The sequence below is a fragment of the Bos indicus x Bos taurus genome, chromosome 2, assembly GCF_003369695.1.
Source record: "Bos indicus x Bos taurus breed Angus x Brahman F1 hybrid chromosome 2, Bos_hybrid_MaternalHap_v2.0, whole genome shotgun sequence".
Lineage (NCBI taxonomy): Eukaryota > Metazoa > Chordata > Mammalia > Artiodactyla > Bovidae > Bos > Bos indicus x Bos taurus.
Window position 1 is genome coordinate 134,090,991 of NC_040077.1, and position 26,630 is coordinate 134,117,620.

The window sequence follows — 26,630 nt, forward strand, 5'->3', positions numbered from 1 at the left end:
CAAATGACAGGGAGGGAACACAGCCCCGCCCATCAACAGAAAATTGGATTAAAGATTTACTGAGCACGGCCCCGCCCATCAGAACAAGACCCAGTTTCCCTCACAGTCAGTCTCTCCCATCAGGAAGCTTCTTATCCTTCTCGATCAGAGGGCAGACGGACTGAAAACCACAATCACGGAAAACCAATTTGATCACATGGACCACAGCCTCGTCTAACTCAATGAAACTATGAGCCATGCCGTGTAGGGCCACCCAAGACGGACGGGTCATGGTGGAGAGTTCTGACAAAATGTGGTCCCCTGGAGAAGGGAATGGCAAACCACTTCAGTATTCTTGCCTTGAGAACCCCGTGAACAGTATGAAAAGGCAAAAAGATAGGACATTGAAAGATGAACTCCCCAGGTGGGTAGGTGCCAAATATGCTATGGAGATCAGTGGAGAAATAATTCCAAAAAGATGAAGAGATGGAGCCAAAGCAAAAACAACACCCAGTTGTGGATGGGACTGCTGATAGAAGCAAGGTCCGATGCTGTAAAGAGCAGTATTGCATAGGAATTGCAATGGAATGTTAGGTCCATGAATCAAGGCAAATTGGAAGGGGTCAAACAGGAGATGGCAAGAGTGAACATCGACGTTTTAGGAATCAGTGAACTAACATGGCCTGGAATGGTGAATTTAACTCAGATGACCATTATATCTACTACTGTGGGCAGGAATCCCTTAGGAGAAATGGAGTAGCCATCATGGTCAACAAAAGAGTCCGAAATGCAGTACTTGGGAGACACTTAGGGGAAATGAATCACAGATCTTTACAATTTAATGATGCCTGGACTTGGAAGTTCTCCCTGGAGGGAAGGGGGTCCACCGTCTCCTTCTTTGCATCTCCAGCCCCATGTATGATGCTCAGTGCTGAGCAGGGTCTTGGGAATGGCTGACATCCACAGGCCACTGAGTTCATGCCATGGATAGAGCTGGGATCTTTCCTTCAAATACCAAGTGCATTGCTGTATCCCTCTAGACTCCCCTATGCAACCACCTTCACAGCCTTGAAAAGAGATGCCATCAGTTCTGGATAGCAAGACTGGGGGATTTTGGAACAGGTAACGCATTTGCTAGCTGATGAACGACATGCAAATGGAGATGGACCAAATAGAAGCGATGGTGTCTTTACGTTATCAGCAAAGGTTTGCCCAGAAGTCCAAAGTCAAATCCTTTTAATAGTCTAAACCTCAAGGCTTTGCCACAGCTGGTCTTAGTGCCCCCCTGAGCCCACTCCAGTCAGGCATCTGCCCGCCCCCCCCCCCTCCACCCAAGGAGGCTGCTCTGGTCCAGGCCCCCAGAGGGCTCCATGTTGCAAATTGATGGACATTCCTTGATTCCTCTAAGTCTTCTCCCTGCAGCTTTGGGCGCAGATGACTATCCTCTCTTAGACCACTTTCTTCCTTGGGGGTCCAGGTCACCTTACTCCATCATCTTTCTTTATATCTTGCTGGCTGCTGCTTCTCAATCTCTCACTGGTTTACTTCTCTGTCTCTAAATTCTGAGTGCACAGGGTCTGCTCTGGGTGCTGTTCGGTTGCCCCCTCCCCCAGGTCATCTCATCCAAGCCCATGGCTTTAGGTCCATCCATACTCTGTTGACCTCCAAGGGTAAATCTCTTCTAATCTCTCTGCAGGAACCCAGATTTAGCTTCCTTTGCTCCTCGGACTGCTCTCTCTTCACATCTTAGCGGCACCTGGAGCTTAACATGGCTGACAAAAAAGCCCTTCCAGCCTTCTCCTCTGTGTGCCCCTCGTCTCAGTAAGCAGCACCATCCCACATCTGGTGGTGAAACTGAAAGCCAGGCGCCATCCTGAGTCTTGCCTTCCCCTCCCCCTCCACATGTCAGCCAGCCCTTTGGACTCAACCTACAAGTCGCAGTAGAGCTTCTTTGCCCTCCCATCATCTCCACTACAGCGGGCCTGATCCTCTCCCAAGCCTCTGCTACCTGAACTGTTATAATAACCCTGCTTCCAGTCTTACGTCCCATGGTCCATTCAACCAGACATGATCTTTCAGTAAAGGTAACCAGATCCTGCTACTTTCCCGCTTAAAACGCCTCCAAAGCTTCCTGCTGCCCTTAGAACCACTCCAGACCCCATGGCTTGAAGCTCGAGGCCTGCATGAGTGGTCCTGCCCCTGTTCCTCACCTCGTCTCTTAACTCTCCTTCGCTCACTTCATTCCGGCCATGCAGTGGGCTCTCCTTCTGCTCTTTGAACACACAAAGCTCAGCCCAACACAGGCCTTTGCATTTGCTCTTTCCTCTGCCCAGAGTGCTCCATGTACCCCTCTTGCCATGGTGGGGTCCTTATTGCCTTTGAGGTCTCAGTTTAAATGGGAGTCTTTTCCTGACCATCCCATCCCTTTTTATCACATCCGTCTATTTCAATGACGTGCTCCGCCCTTATCATCTAAGGCTTTCCAGGTGGAGCTGGTGGTGAAGAACCCGCCTGCCTGCGGGAGACGTAAGAGACTTGAGTTCGATCCCTGGGTCAGGAAGATCCCCTGGAGGACACCATGGCAACCAATCCAGTATTCTTGCCTGGAGAATTCCATGGACAGAAGAGCCTGGCGGGCTACAGTCCATAGAGTTGCAAAGAGTTGGAGATGACTGAAGTGACTTAGCAGGCCCTTGACATTATCTGGTATTTTCTTGCTTATCTTTTTAGCTGCTTCCTGGTCCCCCAGGCCCCCAGGTAAACTCCATGAATTTAGGATCTTGTTGTCTTGTTTCTTGATGTGCTCCCAGTGCCTCAAACTATCTATCTTAGTCACCATGTGCTGAACTAATGTTGAATGAATGAATGGAGCAACTCCTCTACCAGTTTCCCAAAGTCCAGGACTCGGTCCTCAGGTCTCAATCCGGAAGATTATGATGCAGTAACTGTAGGATGAGGCTCAGCTGTCGGTATGCTTTCACTAGCCCCTCTGAAAATTCTAAAGGGCAGAATGGACAGCTCCTGCTCCTTTGCAACCGAACTTCCCTTCAAGACCAAGGATCGGGGCTGCAAGAGTAGCAATTCACTCCGTGACCTCTAGAGGGAGCTTAAAGTTGCTCCCATCACTCCACCCCCCGGAGTAGGTGTCTGATAGGGCTTCAGGACGAATACAGTCTATGGTTGAGGGTGGAATTAAAAGACTGCAATCGAACTAGACTTGGAAAGATGCCTGCTTCCTCTCCGTGTGTCATTACGCTTATTCTACGATCAGTTGTCCTTTGGTGGGCCTTCTCTCTGGTACTTTCTCTTTCTTCTCATGTGACTGGTGTGACAAAATTAGGTATGGTACCTTCCTCATCAGGAAAAGCCTGCCCCTTTGGCAGGTCAGGGGGAAGGATGGAGACCTGGGCACGGCAGCTCAGCCAGCTTCACCCTGGCTCGGTGAAGACGGCTTCTTGTCTTCCTTAATCCCTCCCTCCCCCAGACCTTGGATCTGTAAGACCTGAGAGGAGGGTAACAAGGAGCAGCCAGATTGAGTGGCTGCCAGGCTGGGCTCCAAGCCAGAGGGGCCAAGGAGTGAGGCAGCCCAGTCCTCTGGGACTTGGGCCCTGGTCTCCACTCATCACCAGAAGTATACCTGCCTTCCTGCCCTTATGATATCATTGGACTGTAATGACCCTTTATAATCATCATTTTCCATTTTGTATCAGACAACAAAACATCGTCAAGGACTGAGGCTGACAGAGCCAATGCCAGTAAAGCCATTCTGAAATAACTTCTTGTTTCAGGGAGAGCTAAGTGAAAGTGAAAGTCGCTCAGTCGTGTCTGACTCTTTTCGACCCCAGGGACTATAGAGTCCGTGGACTCTATGGAATACTGGAGTGGGTAGCCTTTCCCTTCGCCAGGGTATCTTCCCAACCCAGGGATCGAACCCAGGTCTCCTGCATTGCAGGTGGATTCTTTACCAGCTGAGCCACAAGGGAAGCTCAGAGAGAGCTAAGATCCATTGGAATGGTTTAGCCATATGATAACATTTCCAAGAATTAAGTCCAGTGAGTACACCATTCAGTGTAACCATATAGTGACAAAGAGGGTATCAGCTTTAAGCATCACCTCTGCCCATCTTTGTTGGCAAGGCGGGTGGTAGGATGGAACTCAGGAACCTCATCATGGCAGTCCTCCCACAACACCTTCTTTCTCTGGATCCCTTGCTACCAAGAGACACGAGAGGACAAATGGTTACCATTTATTGAACCGCTCCCGTGAGCTTTTGTTGGGTGGAATATAAGGACTGAAGTGGGACTGGGCTTGTTTAGTTGCAGACATTATCTCATTTATACCTACAATGTAGGTGGTTTCATGCCCAATTTCAGATGAGGTTTCTAAAGCAGAAAGGTTAGGTCACTGCCCAAAGTCATGTGCCCAGCCTCTGGACTTAATCCTTTCTCTAGTGGCTCAGAGCAGCCATAAGCCCTCACTGCAGAGGCAGCCAGTGGAGCCCCAGAGCAGGACCTCACCCCGGCCAAGCAGCATCGTGGAGGAGGCACCTCCGGCCACTAAACAAACGCCGAGGCGCACAGTCCCCACCAGGTGGAGGAGGCGCGATAAGGGGCTTCTGAGAGCGGCAGCCTTATCACTCTCAGTAGATCGCCCCTCTATCTAGCTCCATGGCGCTCTGACTGCGGCCTCGTAACCTGGGCCCAGCGCAGCTCTGGGGAACAAATTGTGAAGGAAAGAGACGAAACAAAGGAAAGATGATAAAATACAACTGCTGTGAAAGGTTAAATTCCCAGGATTCTCTGTGGTTGTTCAATGGATTTCTATGATAGTAACAGACCTTTGGCTCTGCCTGCCGGGCAGGTGCCCGCCAAGTAAATGAGTTTAGCTGGCATTCCCGAATAAGAAATGTTCCTTTCCCCCCAACCCCACACTCCATAAAGGCCCCTGAGTACACAAAGACTCACACTCAGTCCCTGAGCAGACAGATACGATCGGCTAGACACAGAAGCCCACCTGATATGGAATGGGCTACCTGGCATGGTCTGTCAAAATGTGTATTTCCATGTCTAATGTCTATTCATGTAACAAATATTTACTGAGATGACTCTCCACTAGGCAGGTGGATGTAGTGGGGAAAAGATGTGGCCTTTGTGGTCGGGATGCTCACGACCCAGTGGACAGACAGGTGTTTGGACCTAATGAGACACAAGTTGGAGTGCAGACACCCACAACCCCCAAGGAGGAATCACAGAGGAGGAAGTGTCTAGAACTTCCTGCAGAAGTCGGGAAGGGGCAGCATGAGCCAAGACATAGTCTTTGTGGATGGCCTCAGTGTCTTCATCTGAAAAACAGGCTTAACAATTCCACCAGCCTCAGTGTCAATGTGAAAATGAAATGTTAAGGAAGTGTTACTCGCTCAGTCATGTTTGACTCTTTGCGACCCCACAGACTATAGCCCGCCAGGCTCCTCTGTCCATGGAATTCTCCGGGCAAGGATACTGAAATGAGTAGCCATTCCCTTTTCCAGGGAATCTTCCTGACCCAGGAATCAAACCTGGGTTTCCTGCATTGCAGGCAGATTCTTTACCATCTGAGCCATGAGGGAAGTCCCAGATGAAATGTAGCCATGTCTGTAAAGCTCTCAATCCAATGCCTGGCACAGAGTAAGTGTTCAGTAATGCTAGTCACTCAGATTAGTGTCAGCAAAATCACTGAATGAGTCTCCAAGTTCAGGTAGAAATGGATAGAAATGACTAAGAAGAGGATGACATTTATCATTTGTTTTCTGGAGTGAAGTGAAAGTCACACAGTCATGTCTGACTCTTTGCAACCCCATGGACTATACAGTCCATGGGATTCTCCAGGCCAGAACACTGGAGAGGGGAGCCTTTCCGTTCTCCAGGGGATCTTCCCAACCCAGGGATCAAACCGAGGTCTCCTGCATTGTGGGCAGATTATTTACCAGCTGAGCCACAAGGGAAGCCCAAGAATACTGGAGTGGGTACCCTACCCCTTCTCTAGGGGGTCTTCTGCATTGCAGTTAGATTCTTTACCAACTGAACTATTAGGGACGCTCTGTGTTCTAGAACCAAAGTGAAAGCGAAAGTGAAGTCGCTCAGTCGTGTCCAACTCTTCGAGACCCCGTAGACGGCAGCCCACCAGGCTCCCCCCCCCGCTGGGATTCTCCAGGCAAGAATACTGTGCTGCTGCTAAGTCGCTTCAGTCGTGTCAGACTCTGTGCGACTCCAGAGACGGCAGCCCACCAGGCTCCCCCGCCCCTGGGATTCTCCAGCAAGAGCACTGAGGTGGGTTGCCATGTCCTTCTCCAATGCATGAAAGTGAAAAGTGAAGTTGCTCAGTCGGGTCCAACTTGTAGCAACCCCATGGACTAGACTGCAGCCTACTCGGCTCCTCCATCCATGGGATTTTCCAGGCAAGAGTACTGTAGTAGGTTGCCATTTCCTTCTCCAGGGGATCTTCCTGACCCAGGGATTGAACCCAGGTCTCCCGCATTGTGGGCAGACGCTTTAACCTCTGGGCCACCAGGGAAGCCTTGCTCTAGAGTCAGGTCCAATCTTAATGCTAAAGTCGGTTGCTTGTAAGGTGACTGCCTCCTGTTGGCCAAGCGTGGGATTGCACCCTCGCCCTATTGGCCACTGTATACTTTGCAGGTAAAAGTAATCTGCCCAAGCTCTGGAGAAGACTGTGAAGCTCAAATCTGGGAGGCAGACCCACACAACAGTGGAGAAAACGTGGGGAGGTGACCATGACACCAGCTCCTCGGGGGCCTGAACACTTTCCTGATGTCTTCTCTGTTTTCAAAGACGTCTTTTAAGAATGATAATCTTTCTTCTGTCCCCTTGTTCCCTGCAATCCAGTGATGGTAAGTTACATAACAAATACAATTCACTTTTTTTGAAATTCACTGTAGGGTGAGTTTGCCTAGAAAACTGGCTCAAAGGGCAGCCACTTTCCGTCTCTTATCAGGAAAGTAGAGGATATTCCAAGGAGGGGCCGTGACATTTTTCTCAATTATCCACAGCAGGCTGTCCAACAGAACTTTATGTGGTGACGGAAATGCTCTACACCTGCTCTGCCCAATGCGGTGGCCACTAATCACATGTGGCAAGTCTGACTGAGGCAATGAACTTCTAATTTAACCTGATTTAGTTGAACTGAAATGTAAATAGCGACATGTGACAAGCGGCTGCCACAGTGGACAGCACAGATCCAGGGGCTCTGATCTTGTGCACTTTCTTGAGTCTCTTCTAGAGCTGCGTCGTCTTTGTCTATAATTTGGCTCGACCTCGGGGCAAAGTGTCCAAGGTGCAGACCCTTGCCACCTCCTCCTACATCCCTGCTCACCCTCCAGCCCTAAGGGCTCCATAAGCCAAGACTTTCCCCAAATGCTGAGCCAGAGGTCTTGCTGACCCCGAGGGAAGGATCCCTTTTGCTTCACACCACTCCATCAGCTGCCCCAATTTGCCCAAAGAAGCCAATGCCTTCGTTGCACTTCTGAAAGCTTAGGACGACCCCGTTGCTAAGCTCATGCCTTTAGGACCAGAGGGGAGGCTTCTGGACGGGACACACGTTTTGGGTCATTTTGCACCCACTGGGCCGAGCGTGCAGAGGCAGCCTCATCACAATGACCTGCTTTTCCCGGCTAAAGGGCTTGGAGACACAGCACTGGCCAGGCCTGTGTAATCTATTCATCTCCTTCCAAGGCGGGCTCTGTGAGCTCATTCATGGAGGACGGGCAGAGGAAGCTGGGGAGGGGAGCAAACACACGTACAGAAAGCAAACAAAAAAACAAGGCTGGGCAGCCCCTGCTTCGGGCGGGAGCGGGGGCGGGGAAGACAGGGGTAGGGGGAATGAAGCTCTGGGGCTTGCCTGGGGCGATCCGGGACGGAGAGGGGCTTCCACTGAGGCTTCTCCCAGTCCCTCCAGCAGCCCCGCCTTGGTCTCGGCTCCTGGAGCCCCCATCGTGGTCGGCTCTCATCTCTGGCCATTCGGCCGGCTCCTTGGGAAAGGAGGTGACAGGTGAGGGGAGGCCAGAGTGGCAGCAGGAAGGAGAGGACTGATCGCGTGGAGCTGCTCCCCCGTCTGCTCCTGTCCCGTCCTCTGCCCCATGCCCACCACCACAGACAGACGTGCAGGGCTCCCCGGGTCCCAGGGACAGTACCCCATCGGGGACCCCACTTCCGCACTCTAGCCACAGAGTCAGAAGGGCCCGGGCACTTGGCTTCAGTGCGCGATTTGCATGTGATTTGCATACATCTGCAACCACTCCACCCCCACCCCACCCCAATTCCAGACGCTTTTAAGTCAAAGGATGTGAAACGAAATAAAATAAATTAGTCAGTGCAGCCTCCCGTAGCCTGACAGGCAGGGCCCTACACCCATAAGAGACATAACTGATTTTTAAAGCAGTCGATGGGATCACAAGCCGAGATGGAGGTGGGGGTGGTGTGGTGAAGGGAGTTGGGGGTGCTCAGCATTGGGGTAGAGAGCGGGAAGGAGGAAGGGGGGTCTCCATCTGCAGTGGGACCTGGGCATCCCGGCTTTCAGAGCACGCAGAGGTGAGCCACGAGGGAGGCTGCTTGTGGTTCCCCACACCCGGGCCTGGCACTGCCGTTGGCCGCACCCTGGCAGCCACCTCTGCAGGGAGACTTTCACCACTGATGCAGGGACATTCGATTTCAAACAAGAGCGAAGATAGCTGCTCCAAGGGATGGGGGAGCGATGAGATGCCTGCTGGTATTTTCCTGTTTCCAAGACGCCTCCCGTCTTCACCCCTATTGTTCCCATTGGGTCTCCGCGTTTCTCTCTGCCAGCTGGGCAGGCCTCTCACTGCCCTTCACTCCACGGAGGGTCGGGGCAGAGACGCAGTGCCATCGTCGGCAGCGAGCGGAGTTAATTTATCGAAGCCCTCTGCCAGGTGCTAATGAGACGCTCACAGCGTGAGTCAGCCAAGCGGTTCCCGGATCACGTAAATACGCCTCTTAGTGATGAGGTTCGCAGCGCTACTTAACATATGCCTTGACTTGCTCTAGGCCCGAGTGATCTCTCCAGGAAGGAAACCTCACCTGAAGCTGGTGCCCTCGGGGAATCAAATGTCAGATTCACATCTGTGGGTTCTGGGAGGCTGTGAGCTTGGGTGGAGAGTCCTTGGAGTGATTCTAAATGGGAGAGGGCTACAACGCTAAGATGGAGAACAATGATGTTGGTTAAAAGGAACCCAGGTCACAGCGCCCAGCATAACCACAGTGATTAGAAAACGATGACTCAAAGGCAGACAAAGCAAGAAGGCACAGTAAGGAGAGGATGGTTCAAAGCAAGGCTGGACCGACAGCAAAGAGGCTGAAGCGCCCAGTTCTGAGTGATGGCTCGGATGGTGAGGACTCCCCAGCGGGATCCTCTGCCGCTGGGTTGCCTTGCACCGCACCGCGGGTGTGGCTGTAGCTTGAAGGAGCTCAGGAACCGTTTCCAGATGCCTGATCACCAAGCAGTGCCCACCCAACCCCCACCTCCCACCCCCTCTCCACTCCACACCCCCTATCTCCAGAGCAATTCCACTTGACTGTATCACCCACTGGCTTCACTTTGAAGAAAGGGCAATACAACTTAGCAGAGGTTGGGGAAGGGTCGGGTTTTGATCCGCGGCTGGCTATGGCCAGTGGACCAAGGCAGCCTCCAGCCCACTTTTGTGTGACCCATGAGCCCAGGGTGGTGTTTTACCTTTTTCAATGGTTGGAAAAATAAAAAAGGGGAAGACGGTGTGACATGTGAAAAGTACACGAAATTCAAGTGTCTGTAAGTAAAATTTTACGGGAACGCTGGCATGCCGTTCCATCGACATGCTGTCTGTGGCTGCTTCTGCACTGGAGCAAGAACTGGGTAGTTGCAACAGAAACCATAGGGCCCCAGAGAGGAAAATGTTTACTATCTGGGCTTCAGAGGAGTGTTTGCCAACCCCTGTTGTAGCTCATAGAGGCGGAGCTCTCCACCCAACCCAAGATGGCAGTACCCTGTTCTATGTACAGCTGGGTGCCACATGGCAAGAAAGTCAACGCCACCTCGAGCTTCTCCGGCGCCCAGCCAGCCTCGACTTACTCGTGGCAAAGTGAGACCAGGCTGGGATGCCCAGTCTAGACACACAGATATGTGTCTCGGCGGTTATAAAGGCCAACACTTGCTCCTAAGACCCCAAGCTGGTTCTCCTGTTGCCAACATCAGGGCCCTGGGCAGATGGGCATCTGCTCCTCTTTATCAACATCCCTTCTCAGATCTCCTTAGACCTCAGGATGCCAGACACCACTCCTATGTGTAATCAGATTAGAAGGCAGACTACATCTGTAATTTGATTTTTAAGAAGGCAGGAAGCTGTCCTGTTCTCTCTCCCCTGCCAAAAGCATTACCCAAACCCTCATGCCCCAAACTTCACCCTTCAGCGTTCTTTCATTACACTGCAGTCAGTGCGTTCCGTGCTCGTAACTAATGCTCGGCTCGCAGGGGGTCTCCTGAGCATAAGAGCATGTCAGGAACATCAAAGATGCCAGGACAAGATAAACTCAGGTCAGAAGGGAAGCCTGGGCAGAGGGATCTTTGCAGAAGGATTCAGCAAAGGACGGGGGTCAAGCAGAGGGCGCAGGACAGCTCAGGGCTGGTGAGGGCTGAGGGCATCGCCGATCCCACGAGGGTCTCCAGAGAGGCTCCGGGTACTCCACCCCGCGTTCTGGTCAGAGGCACGGGGCGGGGCGGACCGCGGAGGGGACTTACCCGGTACCACACGATCTCACGCATGCGGCCATCGGTCTTGAAGTTACACTTCAAAGTCACAGCATCACCAGCCACCACGGGCGGGAGAGGCTCAATGTTGACAGTCAAGTAGCCTGTGGAGCAAAGGGGAGAGGGTGGTGAGGGTGTGGGCTGACCCGGAGGGCTGGCGCATGGGTGGGGTGAGGGGACCTCCCTGGCTGCAGGTGGCGCTGTCTGCACTGGCGTCCACGTGAGAGGGGACGTGAGTGGCGCTCGCCCACCTCACTTCCTCCTCACTGGTGCCTCCCTTTCCGAGAACCTCCCTGGCCCTCAGGGATCCCGTCAACCCTGCAGACACTCCTTGGGATGAACTGTCCGTGAAAGCAGGCCCTGCTGACTACGCTTCAGTGTATTTCTGTAAGATGTCCCAGACCTTCCATCCAACACTACTCCTCCCCCTTCTTTTAGAAAGCTGTAACGTGCGTCAGCTCTGTAGGAAATGAACAGGCTGAAATACATTTCCAAGGGCTTCCATGGAGGCTCCAATGGTAAAGAATCTGCCTGCAATTCAGGAGACCCAGGTTCGACTTCTGGGTTGGGAAGATCCCCTGGAGAAGGGAATGGCTACCCACTCCAATATTCTTGCCTGGAGAATCCCATGGACAGAGGAGCCTGGCGGGCTGCAGTCCAAGGGGTTGCAGTGGGTCAGACAAGACTGAGCGGCTAACACTAGTGTTTCCAAACCTATTTGCATAGGTGTCCTTTAGCCAACCCTTAAACTCCATCAGCATTCCACGCACCCAGACCCTGGAATGCCGATTTGGTATTCTAGGTACTTCTGCATTTCCAGCCTCAGAAAATTTCTCCTGGTGAGAGAGGAACAGAGACCCGGGAAGCTGCTGTTTTGCTTCCTGAACCCCCAACCCCCATCACACACACCTTGCAACCCTGGGCCGGGGTGGGGGTGGTGGGACTGTGACGGGCTGACGACCTGGGAAGGAGTCTCGATCGTCCGCAAGCACAGATGGTGTTTCTCACACACCAGCTGTCCCCAGAATCCCTGCCCAGCTCCCAGGAGCCAGAGCTCTTCTCCTGATAGACACAGCCAGGCCACACTGATGCCTCCTCACCAAAGTCCAGCCTGCTGAGTCCTCTGACCCACCCCTCTGCCTCCCAGAGCCCCATCCTGAGGGCAAATAACCCGCTCCAGCTTGGCGGAGGATCACATTCTTGGGCTGATCATCCAGGCTCATGGGATTGGCTTCCTGCGGGTTGATATCCAACCATTGATCTAATGGATCAATCCAGTCCGATTGTCTTAATGAGAAAAGTAGCCAGAATGGGCTCAGGGATTTCAGTTGTGCAGGCAACCTGAGCAGATGGGGCCCAGGGGTCTGACCCCTGCCTGGAAGTTAATGGTTACAACATTCTGCAGAAAAAAAAAAAATCGACCTCGAGGGGATCAATTTGGAAGCTGGAGGCAGACTCGACCGCTATAGTCCAAAACTTCAGTTCCCAATGCCCAGGGAAAGGGAGTGAAGTTGGGGCTCACCCCAGGTGGCCTCTAACTTAAACCAAAGGTCAGGCTCGCAGGGAGCCCCAGAGAACACCTGACCCACGAGAGCAGTGCCGAGCTAACTGGAAGGAGGGACCGTCTTCTGTCCCCTTCTCTCCTCATTTATTCTGCCCCAGATTGTGCTCCCACCTGCTCTGAGCAGGCCCTGGGCTGTATCCAGGAAGCAGAGAGGCTTGAGCATTGCCTTGCTCTCTGGGAATGGACAGTGGAGGGGCAGATTCACAACACGACCCCACTGGACCAGGGTGATGACAGGTGACCATGAGGGCATAGGGGAGGGAAGAGGGGAAACCTGGCCCAGCCTGGATGGTCAGCGATGTCCCCAAGCCCAGTGGGCGCCAGACCATGACAAACAAGGAGGCCGCCTGCCGGAGGAGGAACCCCGAGGGGAGGGAGGACCCTGGGGCGAGCCAAGTGTGATGCAGTAACAGTGGCTCCCATTTCCATGGCACCCGTTCTGTGCCAGCCACTGGACTCCACACATAATACACACTCACTCACTTAATTGTCAAGACAGTCCTAGGAGACAGGAGCTAGGATTAGTCCGACTTCCCACACGGAAACAGAGGCTCAGTAACCTGCCGAGATCACGTAGCTATAAGTGGCAGAGCTGGGATTCAGACCCAGACCTTCCGATTCTACTATGACTGCCATTCTGCCATGCTACACACAGCTAACGAGGGACGCAGTGAGGGCGGGCCAGCAACGTGTCCCATCCAACACAACAACAAGGGTGTGTCGCTGGGGGGAGGGCGCGCGACAGGAGACCAGGGCCTGATCCCTTCTGACCCAGCCTGACCCAAGGCCCACCTTTCCAGTAGGGCTGCCTTAACCCTCACTTTTGGAACTACAATTGAGATAAGCATCATTTGTCCAGATGGCTGAGGAGCTCAAGACAAGAGAATGGTCCCTCCCAATGGAAGGGGACAGAAAGGACAGATTCTCAGATGCATAAATCTCCAGCCAGCCCAAGGTGGGTACGGATGGTGTGTGTGTGTGAGGCTGGCCGGGGGGCGGGGGACGCCCACTTGCAGGGTCACCGTTTCCTGGCGAGCCCCGAGGGAACCACAGGTGTGAGTCCAGCGGGCATTGGAGGAAATGGTGGGAGCTCTGGTTTTTATTGAGAATCTATTCCCTCCAGTCAATCCTAAAGGAGATCAACCTTGAATATTCATGGGAAGGACTGACGCTGAAGCTGAAGCTCCAATACTTTGGCCACCTGATGCAAAGAGCTGACTCATTGGAAAAGACCCTGATGCTGGGAAAGACTGAAGGCGGGAGAAGAAGGCGACTCTTTCCTCTCATTTTTGCTGTACAGCAAAGTGACTCAGTGACACGCGCACACACACACACACACACACACAAACACACTTCTTCATCTTCATGTTCTTTTCCATTCTGGCTGTCACAGCATGTTGAATGTAGTTCCCTGGGCTGTACGGTAAATCCTTGCTTACCCATCTCGTCCGTAATAGCTCGCCTCTGCTAATCCCAGATTCCCTCCCCTCCGGGCCCCAGCCCCCCTTGCAGCCACAAGTCTGTTCTCTGCACAGAGTGGGGCTCTTGGGGGCTCCTCTCTTCAGCCTGTCCTCTGCTTCGTGGGGAGGACTCCTCATGGGTCTCCTGGCTCTGATCCCAGGAGAGAATGAGGTGAGATGGGGATGAGATGGTTGGATGGCATCACTGACTCAAGGGACATTAGAGCAAACTCTGGGAAATAGTGAAAGACAGGGAAGCCTGGAGTGCTGCAGTCCATGGGGTTGCCAAGAGTTGGACACGACTTAGCGACTGAACAACATTCACTTCCTGGTACTATGCCAGACACTAGGGATACAGTAATGAGAACAGGCACATCCTGCTGACGGCCCAGCAGAGGAGACAATAGCCAAAGGAACAAATGATGGGAAATGTGCCCAGCATAATGTGATCTAATACGTAATAAGCATAATGAAAAAAACAGAACCAGGGTAAAGCAAAAGCGAGTAATGGGAGAAGGGTTGATCTGGACAGGGTGCAACCCAGGAGGCCTTTTGAAAGAGCCAGAGTAAAGCAAAGTGTAGGCAATGCCAAAGAATGCTCAAACTACCACACAATTGCACTCATCTCACACGATAGTAAAATAATGCTCAAAATTCTCCAAGCCAGGCTTCGGCAATACGTGAACTGTGAACTTCCAGATGTTCAAGCTGGTTTTAGAAAAGGAACCAGAGACCAAATTGCCAACATCCGCTGGATCATGGAAAAAGCAAGAGAGTTCCAGAAAAATATCTATTTCTGCTTTATTGACTACATCAAAGCCTTTGACTGTGTGGGTCACCACAAACTGTGGAACATTCTGAAAGAGATAAGAATACCAGACCACCTGACCTGCCTCCTGAGAAATCTGTATGCAGGTCAGGAAGCAACAGTTAGAACTGGACATGGAACAACAGACTGGTTCCAAATAGGAAAAGGGGTACGTCAAGGCTGCATATTGTCACCCTGTTTATTTAACTTATATACAGAGTACATCATGAGAAACGCTGGGCTGGAGTAAGCACAAGCTGGAATCAAGATCGCTGGGAGAAATATCAATAACCTCAGATATGCAGATGATACCACCCTTATGGCAGAAAGTGAAGAGGAACTCAAAAGCCTCTTGATGAAAGTGAAAGTGGAGAGTGAAAAGATTGGCTTAAAACTCAACATTCAGAAAACGAAGATCATAGCATCTGGTCCCATCATTTCATGGGAAATAGATGGGGAAACAGTGGAAACAGTGTCAGACTATTTTTCTGGGCTCCAAAATCACTGCAGATGGTGACTGCAGCCATGAAATTAAAAGACGCTTACTCCTTGGAAGGAAAGTTATGACCAACCTAGATAGCATGTTGAAAAGCAGAGACATTACTTTGCCAACAAAGGTCCATCTAGTCAAGGCTATGGTTTTTCCAGTGGTCATGTATGGATGCGAGAGTTGGACTGTGAAGAAAGCTGAGCGCCAAAGAATTGATGCTTTTAAACTGTGGTGTTGCAGAAGACTCTTGAGAGTTCCTTGGACTGCAAGGAGATCCAACCAGTCCATTCTTAAGGAGATCAGCCCTGGGGTTTCTTTGGAGGAAATGATGCTGAAGCTGAAACTCCAGTACTTTGGCCACCTCATGCGAAGAGTTGACTCATTGGAAAAGACTCTGATGCTGGGAGGGATTGGGGGCAGGAGGAGAAGGGGACGACAGAGGATGAGATGGCTGGATGGCATCACTGACTCGATGGACGTGAGTCTGAGTGAACTCTGGGAGTTGGTGATGGACAGGGAGGCCTGGCATGCTGCGATTCATGGGGTCGTAAGGAGTCGGACATGCCTGAGCGCCTGAACTGAACTGAACTGAAAGCAAAGTGTGAGCCATGTGTGATTCTAGGGAGCAAGCACTGCAGATGGAAGACGTCACACGTGCAAAGGCCCTGAGACTGGAGTGTGCTTTTGATTCTCCAAACAGGCAGTGGTGGGAACCTTTGTGCACCACGTGTCCTCTGAAGCCCATCCGTGACTGAGGACCAGGATGAGGGTGGGGCAGGTGAGGTGCCTGCTGCTGCTGCTGCTAAGTCGCTTCAGTCGTGTCCGACTCTGTGCGACCCCATAGACGGCAGCCCACCAGGCTCCCCCGTCCCTGGGATTCTCCAGGCAAGAACAGTAGAGTGGGTTGCCATTTCCTTCTCCAATGCAGGAAAGTGAAAAGTGAAATTGAAGTCGCTCAGTCATGTCTGACTCTTAGCAACCCCATGGACTGCAGCCTACCAGGCTCCTCCATCCATGGGATTTTCCAGGCAAGAGTACTGGAGTGGAGTGCCATTGCCTTCTCCGGTGAGGTGCCTAGCATGCTGGATTTAAGGAGGCGTTTACTCCCCCTGCAGGACCCCGAGTCCCTGCCCTGCCGGAGTCACTGGAGCAAACACTGGCAAACGCTGCCCTCAGGAAGTGACCATGGCTCCCACTCCTGAAGTTTCCTTCCTTGAAGTCACAGAGGGTGGGAGATGGGGGTGAATCGCTCCCAGCTGAGGACCCTCCTCTCATTGGAGCCCCTGGGAGCGGCTGGGGCAGAGGAGGGGTAGGGCCAGGCCACAGAAGAGGCAGGAGGTCTCAGTTCTAAGGATTAAAACCTCCTTCCCTGGGCACATGGCGCTTTCTGGATTTCCCAGAAATGCCCCTCCCACTTTCCCACCGCTCCTGCGGCAGCCTGCCTGGGCCTTCCTTGTAGGATGCCGCGATTCCCGCGTGTGTCACACCGGAGAGGGCGTGTGTCTGTTTGCACATCTGCCTCTCCTTCTGGAAAGTGAGTTTCATTAATATCAGTGGAGTATTGAAATAAGTGTGTGAGTGCTGCTCTTTGAGTTTCCTTCTGGGCAGGCAATCTCGGTCCTCACACCACCCCGTGAATACTACTTCTCTGCCTCAAAGGAAGAACGGCAGGTCAGAGGGATGAAGGGCCGGGCTGCTGCCAGGTAAGCAGCAGAGCTGGGATTTGGACCCAGATCTGTCTGACTGAGGCCAGTCTTCCCTTTGCTACTGCTCAGAGCAGTCGTGAAACTTGAAGGTCACAAGAGGATTCTGGGGCTCGCCTGTGACTGGCCGTTGTGTCGACTGCATCTTCAGCAGAGGCCTGGGTCTCGGGGGGAAGATGGCCGGGGAGAGACAGAGACTGCAGACACAGTGGTCTGGGTGGGGGCGGACCGCAGCGCCGGATGGAGGCCCGTTCCCTCCAGGCTTGAGAGCCTTACCATGAAGCTGGGCTCTCTGGGGCTTTCCTAGCCAAGGCCAGGACAAGCCGCAGGCAATGCGTGGACTGTAACTGTTGGGTCTGGAGGCAGGATCAGTGGCTGGGAAGGGAGGGAAGAGCAGGTGGCAGGGTGACTTTCTAACCTATGAACCAGGCGAGGATTGCATTACCCGTCAACACCTGGGTCACGGGTGAGAATCACCTTCCCAAACAGACACACGCTGGAGAGGGAAGAGCGACGGTTCATGGCCAAGGAGTATTTTTGCAAAAGAAAAACACAGCGAAAGTTCTCCTCTAGGTCCAGCGAGCGTTCCTTCAGCTCCTGTTTCACAGGTTTTCATCACCTTCTGAAGACCCTGCCTTGGTTCTTTTTCTGAAAATACCCTCCCCCAATTCCTTTGCTTCTCCTACCCACAGACTTTCTGCAAGTTTGAAGTCAGTTATCTGGTTCAAGTTACTCACCCCCCGACTCAGTCATCGCCAGGCAGGTTGTGTGGCTGGTAAGGACTCAGTTCCCCGTGTATAATGCTGACGTCCCCCATGGTGAAGCATGTTTTAGGAATTTGCTCATCATGAGCCCTGCCCACAGCGGGGCACCCCTGAGCCTCCGCCAGATCCGTGTTCCCTCCCGGTCCCCACCGTCCAGGAAGGGCGGTCCCTGGATGGAAGTGGGAAGAGTGGGATCTGACACGTGGAAGCTAGTGAGAGAGTGGGAGAAGGTTCAGGGCTGACCCTCTCAGCCAGGTGTCCCATCCGGACTGCGGTCAGAGCCAGGAGACCCACGAGGAGCCCTCCACATGAAGCAGAGGACAGGCTGTAGAGAGGAGCCCCCAAGAGCCCCGCTCTGTGCAGAGAACAGACTTGTGGCTGCGGGGGGCGGGGGCGGGGAGGGGAGGGAATCTGGGATTAGCAGAGGCGAACTGTTACAGACGGGATGGATAAGCAAGAAGGACCTACCGTGCAGCCCAGGGAACTACATTCAGCACGCTGTGACCAGAATGGAAAAGAACATGAAGAAGAGTGTGTGTGTGTGTGTGTGTGTGTGTGTGTGTGTGTGTGTCACTGAGTCACTTTGCTGTACAGCAGAAAATAAACACATAGTTGTAAACCAACTATACTTCAATAATTTTTTTAAACTAAAAAATAAATAAAATCATGCATAGGTGAAAAAAGAGCCCCCTTCCGCCAGGATTGCTGAAGCAAGCCCCCGGACGGGTGGGAAGGGCAGGGATGGGAGAGATGGGCCCACGCAGCCGCCAGGAGGCAGCGGGTCCGGGGGAACAAGCACACGACATGAATTGTGGGCTCAGCTGGGAGGCCCGCCGGCTCTGGGACCTCAGGTGAGCCGCCCCTCTCTCTGGGCCTGTTTTTTCTCATCTGCAAAATGAGGGGTGAACTGCATTTTTGGGGTCTTCCAGCTCTGATCAGCCCATGTCAGATGTTCACTGAGCTCAAATCCTGACACCGTCATCGCATATATGACACGGCTCCATTTCTCTGAGACGTGAACTCGTCCATGAATCAGCCACCAGCTGAAGATGGAGCTCTGTCTTCCTCGGCATTAAACTTGCCACCAATCAGCCCTGATGCATGAGCCCCCCACCCCAGGAGTGGAAACGGATTCATCTTAACTAAGCAGTTCATTATCCCGAACGGGACCATCACTCTCACCCTCTATCTCTGACAGCATTTACGCTGCTCCCGTTAAGACACATTTAGCAAAATCGCAGGCAATGTTTAGGAATCAGGCACCCTCCCAATGAGGTGGTGACAAACGGCTCCTCTATCCAGAAACTCGCCTTGAGACATCCCAGCATTGCGCCCCTCCCTTTTCCCAACTCGGGGTGGGGGATGTGTCCAGAGGGCCGGCTCATGTCTTGCCCCAAGGGTAGAGGGCTTCCGTGGGAGGGGCAGAGGCCCACCGTGGTTTAGTGGAAAGAGGCATGAATTATATCAGGGTGATTTTATCAGTCTGCCCAGGACCGAGGGGATTCCTGGGACATGTGCTTTCAATGCTAAAACTAAAAAGTCCCCAGCAAACCAAAACAAGTTGGTCACCATAGTTACAAGCCTACCATGGCCATGGCGAGGGCTAAATCACTAAAGCTCTCCACCTGCTTCAGTCGTAAGGCGACCCATCCCTCCCCGCTGTAGGCACTAGCGAGCAGAAACGCTGACTCCTCCCAGCCCTCGCTTCCTTGTGAATGCTTGCGAGATGTTGGCGCTATTTAAGATGTAACTTGTGAGATTTGTCCTGGGCTTCCTGCATCCGTGGATGCCCTCCAATCCTCCTCCACCAGCAGCAGCCAGTGTGCTTTCTTTAAAATGTGCTCCCTGGCCTCGGAAAGGGCCTCCAGAGCTTCCCATCGCTCCACAGAAAGGGAGGTGAGCTGGCCCAGGCCTGGGTCTCACGGCCCAGCCAGGCCCTACTGAGTCTGCTCTTCATCATGTGCAGACGCTGACTCCTCTCCAGGCCAGCACAGGCATCCCCTCTGTCCCAAGGCCTCACTCTGCTCATCCTTCAAGGAGTCACAGAGGTCTCACTTCCACAAGAAAGCTCTCCTTGACTCCTCAGGTTATCACAGTCCCCCTGACCACCCCTCCCTTCCGACCACTTAGGACACTTGAAGCTCCTGTGATGATATGTTCTCTGTACGCAGGGCCAACTGTCTCTGTGTCACCTGTATGGCTAGAACAATGCCCAGATTTGCATATGTGTTGAAAGAAGAAACGAATTAATTCTGCCCACCCTCTAGACTGTTCCGTAATGAGAGCAGGTGCTGTTCCCAGGAGGGCCTTCTCAGAAGCACCTCATCCCTGTGGTCCGAGGCAGCCCCAGCCAGAGGGGTCGTGACCCCAGATGCCTTCTGAACCTGCCTCTTTGACCACACCTGCTTGGATTGATGTTGACGTCATCTGAGAGCATCCTCTAGGGCTCCTCAGAGAGGTCAGGCAGGAAGCCCCTCTTGGTGAGTGGCTGCCCCATCGGGGATGGTAGGATATGAGACATAACAAAGGAGTCAACAGACAGCCCAGAGGGTAGAGCAGAGACCACAGGCAGCGGGAGCCACGGGTAGAGGCTGCAGAATCCAGGCCCAGCAGCACTTGCTGGACCCACAGGGCCCTGGAGCAGGAAAGTGGGCACCATCTAGGCAAGGCGACTGCGAGAGCTGGCAGGCTCAGGGCTGGGGCCAGAGCTGCTGCTGCATCTGAACAGTGTCCTGTCTCTCCTGGAACACTGTGCTGAGCTGGGGTCCTGCCTCCCTCTCTTCTCCTGTTGCCTACCGTCAGCAGAGGTAACCAGGTACCTTGCTGCAGATGGGTTGTGTGCATACATGCTAAGCCACTTCAGTCGTGCCTGACTCTTTGCAACCCCATGGAGCCCACCAGGCTCCTCTGTCCATGGGATTCTCCAGGCAAGAATACTGGAGTGGGTTGCCGTGCCCTCCTCCAGGGGATCTTCCCACCCCACGGATCAAATCCGTGTCTTCCACGGCTCCTGCGTTGCTAGAGGGTTCTTTACTGCTGAGCCACTGGGGAAGCTACTGGTCTATTTCCCTGCATCCCAGCTGGTCCTCCGTGCCCACCTTCACCCCGCCCACCCCTCAGATTTCATTTCCCCTTGTCCTCTGCCTCCTTCACTCCACACACAGTGAACCCTGCTGGTCCCTGACTCCTCCGAGCGCATCCCTGCCTCAGGGCCTTCGCACCTGCTGCCCCCACCTCTCAGAACAGTCTCTCCCCAGACACTCACGTGGCTCAAGACCTCAGTGCTTCCTCTGCCCAAATGCCCCTGCTGTGGAGAATCCTTTTCTAATCATCCTGTCTATATAAAATTGTATCCTTGTTATTCTCTAACTCTCTACTCTGTGCTTCTCTTTTTAAAATATTTATGACTACCGGATATATATTTATTTGTTTATTATATGCTTTGAATTCTGGTGTTCTTCCCCAAACTGCCTGCTACTATCTATGTTTCAGATTTTTCAAATAGATGTACACACATTCTGTCCAGGTCTCATAGCTGAATTGATGAAAAATAAAAAGATGCTGGTCTTGACTCCATTTCACCATAACCAGAAATCCTTGGGTTTGTGGCTTTTAATCACTACTTCAGATCAGATCAGATCAGATGAGTCGCTCAGTCATGTCCAACTCTTTGCGATCCTATGAATCGCAGCACGCAGGCCTCCCTGTCCATCACCAACTCCTGGAGTTCACTCAGACTCACATCCATCGAGTCAGTGATGCCATCCAGCCATCTCATCCTCTGTCGTCCCCTTCTCCTCTTGCCCCCAATCCCTCCCAGAATCAGAGTCTTTTCCAATGAGTCAACTCTTCACATGAGGTGGCCAAAGTACTGGAGTTTCAGCTTTAGCATCATTCCTTCCAAAGAAATCCCAGGGCTGATCTCTTTCAGAATGGACTGGTTGGATCTCCTTGCAGTCCAAGGGACTCTCAAGAGTCTTCTCCAACACCACAGTTCAAAAGCATCAATTCTTCAGCGCTCAGCCTTCTTCACAGTCCAACTCTTACATCCATACATGACCACAGGAAAAACCATAGTCTTGACTAGACGAACCTTTGTTGGCAAAGTAATGTCTCTGCTTTTGAATATGCTATCTAGGTTGGTCATAACTTTCCTTCCAAGGAGTAAAGAAATTAGAACAGTTCCTGGCACTTAATAGTATAAGTATTAATAGTAGCTCAATAAATATGCATTAAATGAATGAAAAAAAATAAGCAAATGAACATGTGGTATCTGGCTGCTTTCAAAGGATATTTATAATTATTAGCTCATTGATTACCATTGCAACCCTGGGGAATAACACCCCCAGTTTAGAGTTAAGGAGACTGAGGCTCAGAGATACGGAATGACTTTCTCGTGATCTCACAGAACCAGGCTTGGCAAGAAGGTCCTTTGATCTGAATCCACCACTCTTCCACCATCCCACAGGAGGCCCTGTCCCTTTCTTCCAAGTGGAGAAGCTGAGAACAGGAGTGGGTAGAGGGATGAGGTGCCCAGAAGCACTCAAGAAATCTTTCTTGCAGTGCAGGGGGGTCATACACCACTGCAGGACGCAGCACTTCCACATCGGAGCAGGCAGATGACTGACCGTCCAGGCCATTTTCAAGTTCAAAGCCAGCGGCAGGTTCCAGGAAGGCCGGATGATGGATCTGAGACCTCTTCTGGGACTGTGAGCGACCTGAGGCTGGATGGGTGCATTTGTCCCTTCCCGTTCGTGACACACTGTCCTCTGAACCCAGCTCTGGAGAGTTCCCGCGGCCCAGAAGTGCCTACCTTGTGTCACCGAAGTCACACTCGTTGATTCACAGTAACTAGAGAAGAGTCAAAAGCAAGGGAACACCGTCTTTCTCTCAGAGGGCAGGGGCTGGTTCTGCCATCAGACTAGACGTCCCCTGAGGACAGAGGCAGTGTTCCACCCTCTTCTGTGTCTGGGATCGCAGATGTGGTGCAGAGAACTCTGAGGACCCTTCTTCCCTGGAGAACCAGCTTGGACCACATCGAGACTTGACCCGGGGTAGGCAGACAGTCGGGTGGTGGCAGCCGCTCCACCTTCAGAGAGGACCGTGGAAGTCAGGGCCACAGGATTCCTCACACCACCCTCCCCTTTCCGTGGGGCTGGGGTTTATCTCCACGTGGTAACAGGAGCTCCATGCACCACCACCCATGAAGAAAAGAGGTCACCCCACCTCATGAAGACAAACACCAGAGCGTGGCACCGACGACAGCCTCCCGGGATGCTGCAGTCGTGTAGTTACTGCCGTAATAAATATTACAACAGACCAATTACTGCAGCCATATCTTTCAGGCAGGTGCTGGGGGTTGTGTGAAATACACCCTCCCCTGCTGGGCTAACAGGTGCCGTCAGCCCTCACCTCCTTGGCAGCAGACACAAAGGTGGGACAGAGGGTGGAGGGGGCCTTTTAAGGAAAGAAAGCTTCTGAATGAAGAGCAGAGGTTAATAGCTCATTTGTCTCCAAGATGGATCAATTCTTCCTCTCCAATGGCTCTCAGAAGTTGTCTGCCCTCCCCGATCCTGCCTTGGTGTGGGCCCTCAGACGTCCGCCCAGGGCCTGCACAGGCCCCTTGCTGGTCCCCAGCCTCCAGCCCCGTCCCTCCAATGCCTCCACCACACTGGAGTCTCCACGACATTTCTCAAATGCATATGTGGCGACACCACCTCTCTGGTTAATGTCATGCAATTTCCCCACCCCACTGCCTTCCAATTCAGGATCAAGTTCCGCTTCTGTCATGGCCAACCGGGCCCCTAATGATCTGGCCTCTCTCAGCCTCTCCAACTCAATCAGTCTCTCCCTGTGCTTGCGCCATCCACGCCCCAGCCCTCCCAGACGTTCTCAGGCTCTTCTTTTAGCCCGTGCCGTTTCCTCTTCCCGGGCTGCCCTTTTGCTCTCAGCGTACCGGGGAAGTTTGTACACATCCTTCCAGGTTCGATGCCACAGTCACCCCATCCTTGATTTCCAGGGGTCTGACACTCCCTGGTCTAAGAACATGGGGGGAGCCCTCGTCTAAGAACACAGCCCCCTGTGAACAGTTCAGTCACAGCCGGTCCACATCACGCTGTAGTATAACACAGGCTTCTTTGTGTATGTCTCTGCCATCAGGCCGGCAGTTTCTTAAGGTCAGCGGCCTGGCGTGCATCCCTGTAGGATATCTGGCGTGTGATGAGTGTTCGGCCCGGCGGCTGCACACATGAAGTAATGAATGAACTAACACATGTGCAGTGCACAGCACAGGGCATGGTGAGTGGCAGAGCCCTGGAGCCCTGCGGACCGGGCTGCTGCCCAGCGAGCTGATGACACATTTATGACCCAAATCCTTCTTTGTCTGCACGTTGCCTTTAGAATTTAGTCCAAAGCCCCTCCCCCGCACTCAGAGCCTGTTCCCTCCAGCTCATCTCTTGCCCCTCTGCCTCTTTTCAAGCTGAGTCTCAGTCATTCTGAACTACTTAGAGCTTCTGAAATATGCTTTGTCTGGCTACTGGGTCCTGGCACCCACCGTCCCTTTTGCGTGGAATACCTACCGTCACTTTACCTCCATCACGTCGATAAACCCTTCACATCTTAGTTTAGACACCATTTTCCCTAGAGGCCGCCCGACATACACCCTAACCTCACCTACCCTGCACCCTGAACCCCCAAATCCTGGGTAAGTGCCCTTCTCATGGCATCAAAAATAACCCTAGCATGTTACATGGGGTCACCTTTATTTTTTCGCCAGTCTGTCTGCCGCCACTGTGAACTATGAGCTCCTGGAGGATGAACTCCAAAAGCATGACGTAGTAACTTCTCGCTGGCCGGGCTGTTGGCGCTGAAGACACTGGATGAATGAATGAATCCATGGATGAAGAAATAAAGTCTACAGACATCTTCAGTTAGCCTCCCCTTGGCCACAACATCCAGTTCTGTTGAGGCAGCAAGATTTTTTTTTTTTTTGTCTTACTTGATTATGGATTTACACTCTGAATTTGAACCCTGGAAAGACATCTAGATGGGAAGGCCCCACCCTCAGGCTCCTGGTTCTCACCTCCCCCAGCAGAAAGTCAGCTCAGTTCTGGGCCACCAGGGGCCTTAAACATTTTACATCTTTGCAGGGAGATGTGCCTGCCACTTCCAGGTGTCCAACGGCTTCCCAAACCTCCCAGACTCTTCTGAAACACTCCCCCTCTGTGATTTCCAGCCAGCTAATCAAATTCCCCTCTGTCAGAGGCAATAGATGCTCAAAAGCCTTGTAGTATTAATGTTTTATTCATGACATATGTATTATTTATCATTAGTTTGTTTATTTATTATTAATTTGTGTTTCATTATTGATAATGATGTGGTTCTACTATTAATAAGAAGGCTTGGGAAAGCTGTTCTGTGGCGCTTTGAAGACACCTGATGCTTCTCTGATGGATTCTCTGGAGGGTCTGGAGAGCCAGGGTGGGTCATTTTTCTTCCCAGTTTGTGGATAGGAGACACTGAGGCCAGAGAAGGGCAGAGCTTGCTCATTCATTCCTCTTGCCTCGGAGATGCAGGCAAGGCAAGGTGACGCAACCAGGGGAACGGTCCATCAGGCAGCATGCCCTGGGCTGACGGCGGGGCCAAGTGCATGGGCTGTGGCAGGAAGCTGATGCTGGACCTGCCAATCAAGCCTCCATCTGCACCAGCTCGCCCCAGGCTCCGTCACCCAGGTTCACCCTGAAGTCGTCCGTGCCTCGCTTGCACAGAGTGCCTGCCTGTTCTGTGTTATGTGCTCCCCAAATCACGTTTCCTTTTCCTCCCAGAGACTCAGCCAGACTACATTTCCCAGCCTCCTTGCAGTTTGGTAGGGTCATGTGACTAAAACCTGGCAGAGGAATATGGCTTCCAGGATGGGCCTCTAGAAATCTGTGCCATCCTCCACATCCTCTCTCTGTATCAGCTGCCTGATGGATACAGAGGAGGATGAAACCAGAAGATGGAAAAAATCTGGCTATCTGAATGACAAGATGGTATGGAATGTCCTTCTACAGCCCCCAACAGTGATATGAGTGAGAAATAAAATGCTATTGTGTTAATTATAAAAGACTAGAATACTGGAGTGGGTTGCCATTCCCTTCTCCAGGGGATCTTCCCAACCCAGGGATTGAACCCGGGTCTCCCGCATTGCAGGCAGATTCTTTACTAGCTGAGCCACCAGGGAAGCCCAAGAATACTGGAGTGGGTAGCCTATCCCTTCTCCAGAGGATCTTCCTGACCCAGGAATCAAATTGGGGTCTCCTGCATTGCAGGTGGATTCTTTAACAGCTGAACTATGAGAAAAGCCCACTAATTATAAAGATAACTTTATAATAAATATATTGTATGTAATAAAAACAAACCTACGACAAAGAGAGTTTGTTGAAAAGCAGAGACGTTACTCTGCTGACACAGGTCCGTATACTCAAGGATATGGTCTTCCCAGTGGTCATATATGGTTGTGAAAACTGGACTGTAAAGAAGGCAGACCGCCAAAGAATTGATGCCTTTGAACTGTGGTGCTGGAGAAGTCTGCTGAGAATCCCTCAGACATCAAGGAGATCAAACCAGTCAATCGTAAGGGAAATTAACCCTGAATACTCATTGGAAGGACTGAATCTGAAGCTGAATCTCCAGTTTTTTGGTCATCTGATGCAAAGAGCTGACTCATTGGAAAAGTCCCTAATGCTGGGAAAGATTGAGGGCAGAAGGAGAAGAGGGCATCAGAGAATGAGATGGCTGGCTGGCATCACTGATGCAATGGGCATGGACTTGGGCACACTTCGGGAGATGGTGAAGGACAGGCAGGCCTGGCACGCTGCAGTCCATGGGGCTGCAAAGAGTCGGACACAACTGGGCGACTGAACAATGACAACAACGTAATAAACACAGAATTATTACAGCCAACAGTCACTGAGGTTTTGAAGTGCTTTGTCCCGACAGTTATCCTGCTAACACACCCGCTGCTCTGTTGCACAAAGTATGTACTCAGTAGGTTCTTCATGAAAAAAAAAAAAAGAAGTGAACAGGCAGACAAA

The 26,630-nt window shown here is 52.2% G+C and overlaps 1 protein-coding gene across 2 annotated transcripts in view; it reads right to left on the reverse strand.

Moving 5' to 3' along the window:
• IGSF21 (immunoglobin superfamily member 21) overlaps positions 1-26,630 on the reverse strand; it is a 279,944-nt gene that overhangs the window by 141,946 nt on the left and 111,368 nt on the right. For both annotated transcript variants that reach the window (XM_027522157.1, XM_027522155.1), the window contains exon 2: positions 10,759-10,871. In XM_027522157.1, the coding sequence (XP_027377958.1) occupies positions 10,759-10,871 (113 nt within the window). The remainder of the gene's footprint in view (positions 1-10,758; positions 10,872-26,630) is intronic.